Source organism: Capricornis sumatraensis, chromosome 16, assembly GCF_032405125.1.
Source record: "Capricornis sumatraensis isolate serow.1 chromosome 16, serow.2, whole genome shotgun sequence".
Taxonomy (NCBI): domain Eukaryota; kingdom Metazoa; phylum Chordata; class Mammalia; order Artiodactyla; family Bovidae; genus Capricornis; species Capricornis sumatraensis.
Window position 1 is genome coordinate 53,433,005 of NC_091084.1, and position 17,076 is coordinate 53,450,080.

The following is a 17,076-nucleotide window of genomic DNA, read 5'->3' on the forward strand; positions in this document are numbered from 1 at the left end:
GGGGTAGCTCTGCCCGCCGAGCTCCCAAGGGGCTCATCTGGAGGGCTGCTTCAGTCAGCCTCTGCTCCAGCGATCTGTCGGCTCCTCCCCGATTCCCTCCCCTCCCCACCCCCCACAACTCCCGATTCCCAGCCTAGCGCGCTCCCGGAGCCCACCCCCTCTTTTGGGCGCGAGGCCCCGCCCCCCACCCCCTTTCCTCTGCCACAAAGTTTATTTGCAACAAAAGGGAGCTAGGAGAGAGCAGCTCAGAGGGAGGGAGCGGGAGCAGAAGCTCGAGGAGAGGCAGGCCGGCCGGCTGAGGAGGGGGCGCAGCGCCGAGGAACGGAGCGTCGGGATCCTGCCGGGACCGGGTCGGGCCAAGATGCTCCGGGCCGCACCGGGCGAGGCGGGGGCTGGGCCCAGGAGTCGACGCTGAGGCGGGAGGGGTCGCGCGGGATGGAGCCGAGGCGGCCCGCGCGCCCAGAAACTTGAGCCGCCGCAGCTAAACCTCTGCTTGGGTCTCTGCACCCTTACCCCGCTAACTGCCTCGCACTGCGACTTGCGAGACCCCGGCTTTGGGACCCCGGCCGCTGCGCTTCTTCGGGACGGGGGCGCAGGGGGGGTTGGCCGCGGCTCCCCGAGGCCAGCCCCCCCAGAGTGAGTCCCGCCACCATGGCGGACGGGGCTCCCCGGCCCCAGCTATATCGCAGCGTCTCGTTCAAGCTCCTGGAGCGCTGGAGCGGCGGGCCCGGGCAGAGGGAAGAGGCCACGGACGCTCCGGGACTGCGGCGCCGCTCCTCGTGCCGACCGGTCGCGGCCGTCCCGGCCCAGCCCTCCCGGCGCGTGTCCAAGCTGGCGTCGGGGCCCCCGGCCGCCCCCGCGCAGCCGCGCCCGCTCCGCAGCCTCTCGCCGTCGGTGCGCCAGCTCTCCCGGCGCTTCGACGCACAGCGTCTGGACGACAGCTCCACCGGGGCCCGAGACGGGGGCGTCTCCCCGGCGGCAGCAGAAGAAGCAGCAGAGGGAGCCGCGCGCGGAGCCTGGCCCAGCGTCACAGAGATGCGCAAGCTCTTCGGGGGCCCTGGCTCCAGGCGGCCCAGTGCCGACTCAGAGGCCTCGGGGACGCCCAGCCCTGACGGGGCCGCGTGGGAGCCCGCGACCCGGGAACCCCGGCAGCCCCCGACGCCACCTCCTCGGACGTGCTTCCCTTTGGCGGGCCTGCGTACGGCGCGGCCGCTGCCCGGCCCGGGGACCGAGGGGAGGAGGCGGCGGCAGCAACAGGAGCGAGCGCAGCGTCCGGCGGATGGTTTACATTCTTGGCATAGCTTCTCCCAACCGCAGGCCTGGGCCCGGGCCTCCTCCTCCTCCATCGCTTCCTCCTATCCTGTCAGCCGCAGCCGGGCTGCCAGCTCCAGCGAGGAGGAAGAGGAGGGCTCGCCGCCGCCGCTGCCCGGGGCGCAGAGTCCGGCCTACCACGGCGGCCACTCCTCGGGCAGTGACGAGGACCAAGACGGTGAGGGTGGCCACTGCCGGGGAGGGAGGACGGGACCCAGGGCTGGAAGCTCCTCTTTGGATAAAGACTGTAGGCCAGACAGTTATGGGTTAAATCCGAGCAGCATGGACTCGGCAGGGGGATCTGGGAGCCCCGATCCCCCAACTCCTCCAAGAGCTCCTAGCGAGGAAGGACCCCAGGAGTGGGGTGCTGGCTCTCCTCCCTGTGTTCCAGGTCCCCAGGAAGGACTTCGGCCCTTGTCAGACACTGTGGGGGGGACGTTCCGCGTGGCCAAGGTGAGCTTTCCCGCGTACCTGGCCAGCCCTGCAGGCTCCCGCGGTAGCAGCCGTTATTCCAGCACAGAGACTCTCAAGGATGAGGAGCTGTGGGCCAGCCGGGGTTCTGGGAACTGGGGCGTGTATCGCTCCCCCAGCTTTGGAGCCGGGGAAGGGCTCGTCAGGCCCCAGGTGCGAAGCCGCACCAAGGGACCTGTGGGCAACACGAGGGTATCGCGGGATGGAGGACTGGACCTGGACAAGAGCCGGCAACGGAAGTCCCTGTCGAATCCGGATATTGCCTCGGAGACCCTGACGCTGCTCAGTTTCCTACGTTCAGACCTTTCAGAGCTGAGGGTCCGAAAGCCTGGTGGGCGACCTGGAGACCTTGGAAGTGGCCCGGTAGATGGCAGAGATTCACCATCAGCAGATAGCTCGGTGGGGCAACTTGGGCCCATGCCCGCCCCAGCCCCAGCATCATCTGGCACCCGCCCCACACTGAAGGACTTGACGGCCACCCTCCGAAGGGCAAAGTCCTTTACCTGCTCTGAGAAGCCCATGGCCCGCCGCCTATCCCGCGCTGGTGTCCTGAAGCCCAGCTCCTCTGAACTCCTGCTGGCAGGCCCAGGTGCTGAGGAGGACCCACTGCCCCTCGTCATCCAGGATCAGTATGTTCAAGAGGCCCGTCAGGTGTTTGAGAAGATCCAGCGCATGGGTGCCCAGCAGGATGATGGCAGTGATGTCCCCCCTGGGAGTCCTGACTGGGCAGGAGACGTGACCGGAGGGCAGCGGTCTCAAGAAGAACTCTCCGGCCCTGAGTCGAGTCTGACAGATGAGGGCATTGGAGCGGACCCTGAGCCTTCCGTTTTAGCATTTCGCAGCCTGAGTCCCGCAGGAGTTTGGCGACCCCTCTCCTCGTCCTCAGCCCAGATCAACCACCATGGCCCTGGGGCTGAAGAGAGTCTGGGAGGGTGGGCCCTGGTGTCCCCTGATACCCCTCCCACACCTGGTGCCCTCCGCCGCAGACGCAAAATCCCACCTTCAGGCCCTGGTGGGACTGAACTGAGCAATGGGGAGGCAGGTGAGGCCTACCGGTCTCTGAGTGACCCAATTCCACAGCGCCACCGGGCCACCACCTCTGAGGAGCCTTCTGGGTTCTCTGTGGATAGCAACCTCCTGGGTTCACTGAGCCCCAAGACAGGGCTTCCGACAGCCCCAGCTGTGGACGAGGGCTTGACCAGTGGCCACAGTGACTGGTCTGTAGGCAGTGAAGAGAGCAAGGGATACCCCGAGGTTATTCAGAGCATTGTTCAGGGGCCAGGTGCCTTAGGGTGTGTGGTGGATGACAGGGTTGCTGGCAAAGCCCCCAAGAAGAAATCTCTGAGTGACCCCAGCCGCCGTGGGGAGCTGGCTGGGCCTGGATTCGAGGGTCCTGGCGGGGAGCCCATCAGAGAGGTCGAGCCCATGTTGCCTCCGTCTAGCAGTGAGCCCATCCTGGTTGAGAGGCAGGCAGAACCAGAAGAGCCCAGTCCTGCCAGGGGCCGGGCACAGTCTGAGAGGGCCCTACCTGAGGCCCCACCTGCCTCTTCCACTGCCCATCATGACTTCCACCTTGACCCAAAACTTGCTAACATTCTGTCCCCACGGCTCATTCGCCGTGGTTCCAAGAAGCGCCCAGCCCGGAGCAGTCATCAGGAGCTCTCAAGAGAGGAGGGCAGTCAGGACCAGGCTGGCAGCCCGTCTCTGGCCCGACCCTCCTCCAAACACGTTCGCCATGCCAGTGTGCCTGCCACCTTCACACCCATCATGGTTCCTGAGACACCGACTTCCGTTGGCCCCCCTGTGGCTGTGCCAGAGCCCATGGGCTTCCCTGCCAAAGCCCACCCCACGATGCAGGCACCATCTCTTGAGGACGTCACTAAGCAGTACATGCTGACCCTCCACTCCAGTGGGGTCCCCGCCCCAGTGCCCGTGGATATGCCCTGCCTGACTCCGACCGCACCACTGTCTGCGGAGGTCAAGCCCCCTGAGGCAGCCCGGGCTCCAGATGAGCCTGCCCCAGCCAGCAAGTGCTACAGCAAGCCGCAAGTGGTGAGTCTTAGTGGGGGGCCTTCGGGGCGGGGCTGAAGGAGGGCCGTGGATATGACTTCTGCAGGAGTCTCTTGAGTGTGCTCATTGGGCAGGTGCCCAGGTGTGAGGGAGCTTCTCAGGTCCTGGAAGTGCCCAGGTGGTTTTAAGAGTGTTAATGACACATGGCTCCTGTCTACTCAGGCCCCAGAGGCTTCTGCTGGTGCTAACGTCAGAGGTTCTTACGTGCTCCAGCGTACTCTGGGTGATAATTACAAAGGGTTCTAATCTGGTCCTTTATATATTTTTCAGGGAATAGTTTTATAGATTCATATCTGGTTTTTTATCAATACATGAGGAGCTGTGAGGGTGGTGGAACTTTCTCAAGTGCCTTGCTGACCTCCTGTTTGGAGGCCCACAGATGACATGGGTTTGCCCTTCGTCATGTTGCTTGCCTGTGGTAGATCAAAATCTGGGTCTGAGCCTGGGCCTGGGAGAATTGAAGAGGTACAAGGCATGACTTTATCTCCATAAAGTGGAGAGGGCTTCATAAGGTACATTGGCAGCCCTGGCTTTTCTCTGTAACTAAACCTCCCCATCCGTAAAAATCGGGGGTTTTGGACAAGGTGGTGCCTCTATCTCCTTCCAGCTGTGCTATACAGATTTGTGGGGTGTCTGTGGCTTGGCACACTCTTTGGACCTGAAATCTGCCAAAGCCTCCTCCAGTTAGAATGAGGACCTCTCGGGGAGGGCAGGGTCAGTGGAAGGGCTGTCAGCAGACAAGACTTGGGAGCACTTGTCCCTCATCGTGCAGGCTTGTATCTTCTCCCCGCTCCCCCTTTCTGATGATTCTGAGATGCTTCCTCCTTCCTCTGCCAGACCCCAGGGGCTGGGACTCATTCTCCCAGAGACCTCCTCTCTGCCTTCTGTCTTTAGCTGTTTCTGGAGTTTGGGCTGTTGGGTTCACATTGGTTCTAGGCAGTTTGATGGCCTGGCATCTCAGATGGAAGCTAGATTTGAGGCTCTGGCTTTGAGTCTGGAGTGGAGATGGCCTGGGGTTATTTCAACCATGGCTCACACATCCACTGTGTTCCCTGCAGAGTGAGGAACCTAAAAACCCTAAACCTTGGACTAATTTGGTCCCTGCCGGTTCTCAGTGCTCTCACGGCCCCCTCTGAACTCTCTCGCTCTCTGTTTCTCCCCCGTCTCTAGTTTTTCCTAGTCCTGGCTCTGGTGTCTCAGAGGCTGCAGTCAGTGGGCAGGGAGAGGGAACATTTGGGACCTGTCCTTCCTTCTCAGAGCTTGGTAGAGCTCAGAGCTCAGGTGCCTGTTGTCTTTGTCGGGGTGGGGAGGGATGACAGCAGGGGCAGCTCCTGCTAGGGACCCCCTCCCCAGATACTTTTCCCATATAATTGTCTCCTCTGGGAGCCTTGAGGAGTAAGTTAGGGGAGTGAATCGAGGGACTTGGGGAGACTGTGGGGAGGGGGCCCTCCTCCTAAGAAAAGGCAGTGAGAGGAGGTGGGAGTTTTTGCGGAATTGACTCCAGGTTTACTCTCATCACGTTGTCCCCCTCCTCTGCCTGATCTCAGGGAGAAGCTTAACCCCCCTCAGCGCCCCACACGCCCCATGCTGCCCCTAGTGGGGTATGAGGTGGGACATACCTGCTCATAGCACAGGCTTCTCCCTGTGCTCAGTGGAGGCTCTCTCCAGCCTCCAAGCCTTTGCTCGCTCCAGTCCCCTTCTCTCTCCAGGCCCTCTTACCCCTTAGAGAACTGGTGAGTCTGTCATTGGAAGAGCAGCATTTGAGCCCAGGCTCCAGATCCCTGTGTGGCCTAGGGTCAATCGCGTCCCTGATTTTTGCCTCACCTTCGCCTTCTGTAAGTAATGATCTCTACCTGGCAGGCTTGTATATACTGCGCGTGGGTGGTATGATCACGCCCTTACTGGGGGCAGGAGAAAGGGGAAGAAAACAGGGTTCACTGTCCCAGCTGCTTCTCAGTGACCAGCCTTGGCCTCTCCTCCCTGCGCCCTACTGCTTTCTGAGCACAGGACTGGGCATTCTGGCCTCAGTATAACCAGTATAACCTCAGTATAACCTTTTCAGTCAGCTCAAAAGAGATTCACCATCCCCTGACTCCCAACTCACTCATAAAGCCTGGAAGTTCTCCCATCTGCTAGCCTGAATCCCTCCTGCTGTCCCGTTCCTTCTGGCTCCAGGAAGATGGGGAGCAGTTGTCCAGCCCTCCTTCTGGCCTCTGTGGAGGAGACAAGGTCCCTTTGTTTCAGGCCTGGGGTTCCAGTCACGCTCCCTGGGCTGTGGGTGGAGATGGTGTGGTGTGGGCTCCAGAATAAAAAGGGAAGAGGCTGTCGCTCTTTGCTAATGAGGCAGAAACCAGTGTGAGCCCAACCAGGGGGCTGGCAGGAGAGGCTCCGGGAACGGAGGGGGCTCCTACCCCACCCTTGGGCTGCAAGGAGCCCCTCAAAGTCAGGTCTCTCCCACCCCAAAGTCTGTTTCTACCCTCTGGTTGGTGCTGCCTCCGCTTTTGGGAGCAGGAAGCCTGGTACCAGGCCCAGCTCTGCTGAGACCTGAGCAGAGTCGTCTTGGGTTTCACAGTTTTCCCATCTGTACAGTGGGTGGTTAGACTGCCTGGTCTTTGAAAGTCTATAGGATGGACTCAGCCTGTAGGGTGGTCAAGGGAAACAGAAGGAGTCAGGATATGGCTGGAAGGGAGAGAAAGGCAGCTCTATGCAACAGCTGTAAGGACCTAGGAGCTCAGGGAATAAGGGATCACTCATGGTCACTTTCCATGAACACTTGCTTGCAGATGTACTGGGTGGAGGAGGCCCAGCTGTAGAGCATTTCTGCCCTGCCCCCTCCCACATGCCTGTCATTTCCACTTAGGTCCACAGTAACCTGGAAGATCAGCAGTTTTTCATCCCAAGGCTTCCCTGTCCTGGCCCTAAAGTACAGAGTTGATCCAACCTTCTGTCCTCAAGTACCTGATACCCATTTGAGAGAATTGGCAACTCTAGTCCAGAAACATGAAGTGGCTTGTGTCTCAGAATCAGATGGATGGACTCAGAGAACTTTAGCATATTGAAATGGCAGTAACAGCGACTGACATTTATCAAGTACATACAATAAAGAATCTGCCTGCCAATGCAGGAGAGGCGGGTTCGATCCCTGGGTCAGGAAGATCCCCTGGAGAAGGAAATGTCAACCCGCTCCAGTATTCTTGCCTGGGAAATTCCATGGACAGAGGAACCTGGCGGCTACAGCCCATGGGGTTGCAAGAGTCAGATATGACTTAGCAACTAAACTACCACGACCATATGCCAGACTCTGAATGTTTCAGTCTTCAAAGATGAAAGCTGTCAGAATCTCATAAGGCTGAATTCTTAGAATTGCAGGGTCTTAGATTCCCACTGAATCCTAGAATGTCAGTGTTTTGGAAGTAAAGGGGCCTAAGGGTCCCTGTCTCTTTTCTCGATGGAATTGGCCTGCCATCTGAGTAATGGGATAGGGTCAGGGGTTAGTGGGGGCCTTTACTGCACACCCAACTGTCTGAACACTTTGATGGTAGTTATTTAATGCTCTGGGGCCAGGGTTTGTGGTGGGAAGAACTTCAAGACTCAGAAAGGAGAACGCTGACTTTAAGGTCACCTAGTATGGCAGGGCAGAGCTGGGCTCATGCACCAGCCTGACCTTGCCTGCACCCCCTGCCCCCAGCAGACATGGCCCCTATCCCCCTCTTGCCCAGCCAGCTCCCTACCTTGCAGAGGACTGCCTGGCTACAGCTCTTTGTCACCTTTCTTCTCTCTGTCTCTCCTTGGCAGGGAACCCACGGGGTGGGGGTTCTCTCTTTTCCCTCCTTGGCTCTTCACTCTGATTTTTCCATGGAAACTGGCCCTGGGAGGGGAGGTGATTAGGACATTTGGAATTCTGAGCAGTACCAAATATCTATAATTAAATGTCTTGTCACCCAGGAGGAGGAGGTTGGGAAGGGGAGGACAGGCAGAGGGCTGTCCCTTTCGTCTGTTTATTCCCTGTCTTCCCCCCGACCCCCAGTACTTTCTAAGGGTCCTGGGCTGTTAGGGGAGTGTGGCCCAGGAATGGGTCGTCCTCCCCCCACCACCGGGAAGAGCTGGGGGATGGACCAGAGTTGCGTCTGACATTTTCCAGCCCTGAATTTTCAGGACCAGCTGGATTTGGGAGGCTGGGAAGCTGCTGCTAATCCTGTCCCCAGCCCCCTCCCAGTGCCAGGACTTGCCCCTGCTGCTTCCTTCCCGCCCATCTGTGATCTCTCAGGCTACACGTGCTGCCCCGCAGTGGGGTGGAGGCACCGCCAGGCTGCCGAAGCACTCAGAGAATTCAGGATCTAGTAGCTGACTGGAAGGGGCTGTGGGATGTTGAGGGACTGGCCTGGGTGCTGGCAGGAGATGCTCCCTGGAGGAAGCTCTGTCTTGAGCTCGTCTCTGAATGTCCAGAGAAGAAAGGGAGAGGTTCTAGGAGGAGGGCACAGCATGGGCAGAGGCTAATAGGTAGGAAAGAACAGATTAAACTGTGTGTCCCAGGAGTTTGTTTCAGAGACTTGGGTGAGCTTTGATAAGGCAATGCATTCATCCTTGCAACAAATGCTTACTGAACCCCTGGACACTCGGGCACTCTTCTAGGCCCTGGGATACAGCTGCAAACAAAACAAAGGCCTGACCTCATGGAGTTTCCAGACTAGTGAGGAGACCTGTCTGTAAATGGGTGCCTTGTGCTTTGGAGAGAGATGAGGGCTGGGAAGCACAAGAAACCAGGATAAGGGACTAGAGGTTGACAAGGTTGGGGGAGGGATATATTAAATTAAGAAATCTGAATAAGGTCTCACTGAGGAGGTGAGATTGGAGAGCAGAGGCTTGGCGGGGAGCAAGACAGTCGGCTGTCTTTTGGGGAAGAGAGAAACAGCAAGTGCAAAGGCCTTGGGGTAAAAGTCAAGAAGACAGTGTGAATGGAGTTAAGTAGGAGATAAGGTCAGAGTTAAGGGAGGGTGCAAGTGGGCTGGGGCCAGATGAGGTAGATTTCAGAGACGAATAGGAGGTCTTCCGTGTTTACTTGAGGTGAGACAGCAGGCCATATTTTGAGGTTCTGAGTTAGAGTAGTGACCTAATCTGACTTAGGCTTTCACAGGTCTGCTCTAGCTAGTCTATGGGGGTAGACTACAGAGGCCCAGGGGAGGGGGCATCAAGAGGCCACTGGAACAGTCTGGGTAAGAGATACCAGGGGCTTGGGCTGGGGCAGAGGCAACAGAGTAGGGGGTTTCTGCTGCAGCTCCTTGTGGCTGTAAGGGGTCACTTAGAGTGGGGAGGGGGAGATTGACAAAGCCCCCAGGGTCAACTGGAGCTGTAGGCTGCACCAGACGCCCCTGTAGACCTCTGTTGGTGTGGCTCAAAGGCTAGGAGGGTGGAGGTTCTCAGGGCCCCAGTGAGGCAGGTGACAGTGCCTTATCCCACTGGTGGCTCCTCTGCAGCCGCTGTGACACCTGTCAGCTCCAGCTTGCGTGTTACCTCAGACAGGGAGCTCGCGCCACCCACAGGCAGTGCTGTCCCCACCTCCCTTCTGGGATGCTAGGGGGGCATCCCAGTACATAGATGAAGCAGGCCCAGGGTGGACAGAGACTTGCCCCAGTCCTGGGATTCAAGTATGGAATTGGGCCCAAAGTGCCCTCACTCCTAGGCCATACGTTGGTCCCATAGAGTCCCCACTAAGCAGAGCTGGCAGGGATGATGGTAGTAGGGCGGGGGAAGGGGGAGCCCATGTTTCCCAGAAAGGCTTGCAGCCCTGGCATACTTATTGGGAAACGTGCCCAGGCAGCCTGGCGCCTTGGCTGGCAGGCCCTGAAACGGGGGCGCTGGGTCTCTTGGGAAGCAGCAGCCTGTTAGAACCATGCCCCACCATGGGAGTTGATCCTCCAGGCAACCCCCACCCCCACCCCCGGGCCTCTGGGGCATTCCAGGGGTGGACAGAGGCAGAGGAAGACTGCCAGGCCGCCATGCTCTGAGCCGAGACTGAGCCCCAGCCCATCACAGGCAGGGGCCTATAGGGCCCCAGCCAGGGTGTCTGAGCCCCCTCCAGTAGCTTTGGGGCTCATGAGAGATGTCGTGGTATGACATGTGAAGGTTGGCACTAGGCATCAGGAGACCTGGGTTCTAGGCTTGGCCTCTCCGTTTTCCTGCTGTGTGGCCTTAAGTAAGTCCCTTCCCTTCTCTGAGCCGTAGATTCCTTCATGGTCTTGGGCACTAGGAAGAACTCCCTCTCCTGCTGGGAGAGGTAGCAGCTGTCCTTAGTAGGATCCCAGCTTGTATTAATAGACTGAAGTGCTGGTGGGTGGGATTCACAGTCCCCTTTAGCTTGCTGAGGAGACTGAGGCTCAGAGTGGGGCTGGAACTCACCCAGGCTTGGCCCCCAGGGACCCTATTCCCTACGACCAGCTGCTGCTCTGCACCCTTCCACACATATAGAGGGGGCCTCTCCCCCACACTTGTGGCAGATCGTGGGGCTCACTCTGGGGCCTGCACGCAGAAGTGTTGATGCTGCTGCTGTGTTGTGCTAGTACTTTCTTTGGGGTTTGGGGCCGTTGTGGAGCTCTGAAACACTCCCGGGGCAGGGAGAAGGGGAGAGGGGAGTCTCCAGAGGTACCTGAGGTGGGAGGAACATGAGCTAATTCCAGGGTCTAGGCTGGCAGATGGGTGGTATATTAGTTTCCTATTGCTGCTTTAGCAAATTACTACGTGTTTAGTGACTTAATACAAGTCTTATTTTATAGTTCTGGAGGTCAGAAAAAATGGGCTTCACTGAGCTAAAATTATGATGTTAGCAGGAAACCTTTAGGGGAAAACTGCCCTTTGTCTTTTCCATCACTGGAGGCTGTTGGCACTTATTGGCTCATGGCCCCTTCCTCCATTCTCAAAACTGTCAGGTGGCACAGTGGTAAAGAATCCACTTGCCAACGCAGGAGACATGAGATGTGGGTTCGATCTCTGGGTTGGGAAGATCCCTTGGAGTAGGAAATGGCAACTTGCTCCAGTATTCTTGCTGGGAAAACCCCATGGACAGAGGAGCTTGGCGGGCTATAGTACATGGGGTCACAAAGAGACGCAAATGAGCGGCTCAACAACAACAACATAGTGTCTTCAGATCTCTCTCTCACACTGAACTGAACCTCCTCCCTCCCTTGTAAGGACCGTTGTCATTACTCTGGGCCTGTTTGGATCATCCAGGATGATATTCCCCTCTCAGAATCTGTAATTACATCTGCGAAGTCCTTCTTGCCATGTAGGATAACATTCACAGATCATGGGGATTCAGACCACGTAGGATAACGTATTCTCAGGTCCTGGGGATTCAGACCATGTAGGATTACATAGTCACAGGTCTTGGGGATTCAGATGCAGACATCTTTGGCCTTTATTCTGCTTTTGACAGGTGGGCAGATGGGTCAGGCTGTCAACTTCCGGAAGCCAGAGCCCCCAGTAGGGGCTGGTCACCGGGTAGAACTGGTGAACGCAGGCCCCCTGCATTTATCCTGCACTCATTTCTTTTCCTGATCATTTGTCACTTTCATTTATCCATTCATTCAACAGTCATTTGTTGAGCCCTTGATGGGCAATAAGAACACACAGGGAAAGTTTGGACATCATCCCTGCTTGTCAGGGGTTCTCAACAAGGGTCTTAGCCCGCTGATGTGGATGGGGTCCAGAGGGTGGCTGAGCCCTGCTCTGGTGGGAGAGGGACAGAAGAGCCTGTTCCCCTGTGGATGGGTTTGGCTTCTAGAGTGGCTGCCTAAAAATTGGGATGAAGTAGCTCCCAAGAAGGGCAATTGGCAGGAGAATGTAGAGCCAGGGCAGAGAGAGACGAGTGGGATCTAGGGTAGAAATCACACTTCTGGGCTGGCTCAGGGCAGATGGCCAGGAGCTACCCCTCCCCCTGTGCTGGGAGCTTTGTGTTGGGCATTAGAGAGCCTGGTGCTGTTGGACCAGAGTCAGGCCCCGAAGGGCCGAGGTGCTGCCTCAGAGGTGGCCCTGAAGGGTGGCACGTGGAGGGTAAGGAGCATGGTCCGTGTCCCTTCTCAGGCTGGCTTTGGGACCCAGGGCAAGCATTTTCAGACCCCTCTGAATCTGTAAAGTGGGTGAATTATCCCCTCACTCCATGAAAGATTATGATTAAGATTGAATGAAATCATGCCAGGAGGGTTTCCTCAAGAAATGTTAGCTCCTCCCCTTGTAACTGAGATGCTAGGATTCTGTGATCCTGAGAGACCCTGATTCCAAAATGCTCAGGTTCTCATCATCTCTTTCCAGCCGTGAAGCAGAGGACAGAGCTCTAGATAGGAGGGGGTGTGGGTTCCTGGCTACATCTGTATGGTGGGTGACCCAGCAGCCTGGGCCTTTGGAGGTGTGCAGAGGGGCTGGGCAGTGAGCTGGAGTCAAATGCCCACTGACCTGGCTCCTATCTCCCGCTCCCTCACCCATTTTGTCATCACCAGTCCCAGCCTCGGAGCAGAGTGAGGTCCCAGACCCATTCGAACTGGCCTGTGAAGTGGATCTCAATCCCCTCTGCTACCCATCCTGGGCTGAGAGGCCCTTCAAGGTGGGAAGTCTGAGGTCCATGTGCCTGGTGGGCTTTGGGGTTAGACAGATGAGGGTTGACATCTCAGACCTGACTCTTGTCTCACAGCTGGGTGGCATCTAACAAGCCATTGCCCCTCAGCTCTGAGCCACAGTTTCCTGCTCTACAAAGTGGGAATGCTAAGGAGTTACTGTGAAGGCCAAGAGAAAACTTATGGAACGAATCCTCAGCCCATGACCCCAGGTCTGGAAGCTCTCAGAATTGTGGCCGATTTAAAGTGTATACTTCTGAGATTGCCAGTTCAGACCACAGAATCTCGTGGTTTCAAGATGAAGGAGTCTGAGTTGTTTTTTTTTTTTTTTCTGCAGAAGACGTAACTTTTAACTTAATTTTTTCATACATTTGATATTATTACTTCTTGGTTCTGAGATTCTGGGGCCAGGGAGAAGCGGGGCAGTCTTAGGTCAGTGGGAGAGCAGTTGGGGGACTGTAATGGTGGGGGCCAGGCTGAGGGAGCAAGCACCAGGTTGGTGTCTGTTTCCTGTTTATTGGTTCCCAGGGGGTGAGCAGGCCCTGCTCCCCGAGCAGCATGGAGCAGGAGGGAGGGAGGCCTGGGGTCCTGGCTGCCAGCCAGCCCCACAGCCTGGCCTCCTGGGACTGCCGAGACCCCCCTCCCCCAAGCCCCCTTGGACAAACATCCAGTCCTTTCCCAGGACAGGGCATTGGAGGTCAAGGAGCAGATGTGAAGGGAAGGGGCAGAGGACAGGAAAGGACTCCCCCCACTCCCCCGCAGAAAACCCTACTGGCTCCATCTTTCTTGACTGCCTATGTCACCGCAGTCTTGCTCCTGGTTCCTCACTGTCCCTGTCTGTCTCTCCCTGTGTCCCTGGGGTAGGACTGGTGTGAGAGGTCCAGCTTCTTGGCAGACCAGGAGGCAGGAGAAGGAAGAGGGACAGGGCCTTTAATGCCGGGATGGCCTACTCGAGAAGACCCTTAGAAACCAGTGTGTCTTCTAATCACTCCTCATCCCTGCATTATTCAGCAGGGAAGCAGGCACAGTGAGGGAAGGGGTCTTGCCCAAAACCACACAGTAGTGGACCAGGCCCAGCCATCTGCCCGTGCACCTCACAGCTGGATGTAAGGGGCCACGCTGGGGAATTCTTGAGGGGGCAAGGGACATAGTCCCTTGACATTTTAGAGAATCGAGCTGAACCAGGCAGGAAAGAGAAGCCTCGATGTATGTCTGGGGCCAAGAGGGCAGGGAGATCTCTGACCAGAGCGCATGGGGAGGGGCTGTGTGTGCAGGAGCCAGGTTTAAAGCCTCAAGGCCGAGTGAAACCGCAGAGGCTTTGTCCTGTGGGCAGTGGGGAGCCGTGGAAGATAAGGAGCTGAGGAGGAGGAAGAGTGCCAGATGGGCACATTGAAAAGCATTCTCTGCTCATGGGGGGATGACTGGACTGGGGAGCAGGGAGGTTAGACCTGAGCTTATGGGAGCAGGTGATACAGGGGTGGAGAGAAACTTACTAGGGCAATAATTTGGAGGTAAAATTGAAACTGAAATTCAGAGGCCCTGTCCGAAGCTGGGGTAGGGGGAGTAGGGCCTGCCTTCCTTACTGGAGTTAGAGAATGAGGCAGTGGACAGGGTGCAGGGTCATCTGAATCAACCTCCTGCCTTGGGGCAGAACTTCCGTCTGCATTTCTGGAGGGACGAGGGAGCTCTGAGCCAGCTTGGGTCCCTGCCTCCGTGTTCCATGTGCTTTTTGTCCGAGTTCGGATCTTCTTGCTCCAGTGGAAGCGCCCTGCTTCTCAGCGGGTTCACCAGAGAACAGCAGAGCTCCAGGCTACACCCCAGCCAGCCCTCTGGGAGCAACCTGGTTGGGGAGCGTGTGAGAAGAAAAGGAGCAGGCCTGTGCTCCCTGGCTGGCTAGGACCCAAGACAAGGAACTTGGCTTCAGTCTTCCCATCTGTAAAGTGGGGGTCCCAGAGGTGGCAGAGCCCAGAAGATCTCTGGACTCTGCAGGCTCTCGGGAGCTGGGGGAAGAGGAACTGGTAGGTAGACAGGCAGACAGCCTTGCCAGCAGTGCTCACAGTGGGTCCCGTAGTTGCAGACAAAGTATCCTCATGATGTTTGTGTCATAAACCCCAAGACAGGTGCTGTTCTGTGGCCCTGCAGTCCTGGAGGCCTTCCTGGAGGAGAGGAGGGCAGAGGCTGTGGGAAGAGTAACTCAGATTTGGGGCCTGCTCCTGAGCTTCAGTTTCCTCATCAGAGGCCTAAGTATCTTTCTAGCTCTCTGCTACTTCTGGGCCCTCCTCTCTGTTCCTGCCTGGACCAGAGCTTCCAGGCTTCTCCCCAAGGCCAGCGGGGGCGTTGCCTGGGGCGGGTGAGGAATTTCCGAGGGAACAGCTAAATTCAGCCCCGGCTAAAAATAGTCTGGGCCTGGCCCAGAGGCTGAAGGAGGAGGAGGAGGAGGACAGAGCCGCGGAGCTCCTCGTCCACTTGCCCCGCCTCTTCACCTGGACCCTGGGCCTGGGCTGGGAGGGCCTCCTCCTGCCTCCACCTCTTTCTTCCGCTCACCCCAGGCCTTTCCTCGCTGTGGGCACTGGCTTTCTGTTTGTTGTTCATCCTGTGCTCCTCCCGCGGTCTTGCTCCTCTGTCTCTTGTCTCCTCTGCATCTCCCTGCCTCAGCCGGGCCAGGACCAGGCCTCAGGAAGAGGGCCCTGTATAGGGTGATGTTCCTTCAGCGTCCTCGCCTGAGAGTCAGGACCCCTCCCCTACTCAGGACTCAGCTGTTGCAGCTCCTCTCTACTCATGGGGGTAGACAGGTCTCAAAAAATTTGGGGGCTGTGAAATGGGTGGAGCCTCCAGTTGACCCTGTGACTCAGTGCTTGGTTCACGTCAGGTGACTCCACCTGTGGCAAGCCCTCCCGGTCCAGGCATGTGGTGGGGCATCAGAACACAAATGACACGGAGGGAGTGGGGAAGCAGGAGGAGGAGAGCCAGGTGCTGCCCCCAGGGAATTCCCAGGTTGCCCTGAGCTCTTCCCACCACCCGTGGCCAGCCCTGTGTGGGCACTGCCCTGGGGATCACAGGCCTGAGCAACCAGGCTGATGGGCAAAGGGTGCTTCCCTAGCCCGAACTGACTGGGGATGAGGGTGGAAACTAGACACTGAGGCCCAGAGTGAGTAAGGTACCAAGCTCGGGTCACAGAGCTCGGGAGTGAGGAATCGAGGCCGACCTCCCTCCAGGAGATGGAGGAGAGAACCTTGTCTAACGCAGAGAGAACCGGAGGGAGGTGATGGAATGTCTGAGGATGTCTAGTCCCCAGCACCTGCCTGAATAAGGTGCAGGCGAGGGAGTGGAAAGTCACTAGTCACAGCCACAGAGCTTGGAAAGTTCTTCCCATGTGCCTGGCCACTGGTGTGAGCCCTTTCCACATATTCCCTCATTTAATCCTCACGACCTGTCTTTGGGGAGGGGCTGTTTCCCTGTTTCTCAGATGAGGGACCTGAGGCACAAGTTAGGAGTTGGGATCCAAGCCCAGACAGTCTGGTTCCAGAATCTGTGAATATAACTCGGGCTCCTGGATTTCAGGACTACCGGGGTTGAGGGGTGGTGCCGTCGCCAAGGTGGGCATGTGGAAGGAGAAGGGTGGGTTTCGCTGGGCATGGGGAGCCCCTGGGACGCACAGTCCACAGCCCTAGTCCTCAGAACTAGCACATAGTAGTTGCTCAGTAAGTATTAGTTGCCTGGCTCAGTTGAATAGGAGAGGTCCTTGGGGAGTGCGAGTGGGTGATGTGCAGGCAGAGGGAATGTTTCCTCCTGTCCTGGGCCCAGGGACCTTCTCGGGGTGCTCGAGAGCCGCAGAGGTGGGTACTGGACTCCGGGCTGGAGAAAGCTCAGGCCCAGGAGGTGGGAAGGGTGCCGAGCTGAGCCACAGGCAGGGGTGGAGTGCAGGCCCGGCAGGGCTGGCGCAGTCCCGCCTGCAGTATCTGGGAAGCAGATCTCTTGGGCCATGGCCGGCGTGACTCAAATGGAGACAAAAAAACCTTCCATATTTGGACAAAGAGCCCAGAGAGGCCCGGACCCACAGCCAGCCCAGACTGCTTCCCCCACCCCCAGCCTCCTGCCCTGTCTCCCCCTGGGCCCTAGCCCTGAGCCCTGTCCCACGAGTTTAATTCTTGGTCCTCAGGCAGCACTGTGGCCCCTTCCCCTCTGTCATCAGGCCACCTTCTACGTGGCCAGGCCTGGGCCGTGTGTGCTGGGGAAGAAACACCCAGTGTTGGTCTCTGAGCTCCGCCTGGAGATGCAGAGGAGCCCTGGCAGAGCCTGCGGGCTGGATGGGGGACATAAAACCAATAGTTCCCGTGAGGTGTGGGAGTTGACTGTAGACCCCCATCCACCCCAGTGTGAGCACAGCCTGAAGTCACAGCATGCAGACACACACACACACACACATGCACAATCCCCAGCGGACTTCTATCCCCACAGAGACATCTGGGCAGATCATCAAAAGTGAGGACCTAGCCTGAGTACCCCTCATACCTCGCCTGGAGCAAGGTTTAATGACAGTGAAGTGGGAGTCAATACAGGCGGCCAGGTGTCAGCTTAACAAGGGATATGAGTTGGTGTTACCCATCTGGGGAGACGTGAA

At 57.7% G+C, this 17,076-nt stretch overlaps 1 protein-coding gene across 1 annotated transcript in view; it reads left to right on the plus strand.

Annotated features, from left to right (window-relative positions):
- Window positions 1-651: 651 nt before the first annotated feature.
- The window catches only part of ARHGEF17 (Rho guanine nucleotide exchange factor 17), a 55,856-nt gene continuing 39,431 nt past the window's right edge, over window positions 652-17,076 (plus strand). Inside the window, exon 1 of the mRNA XM_068988773.1 lies at window positions 652-3,834. Coding sequence (XP_068844874.1) covers window positions 652-3,834 — 3,183 coding nt within the window. The remainder of the gene's footprint in view (window positions 3,835-17,076) is intronic.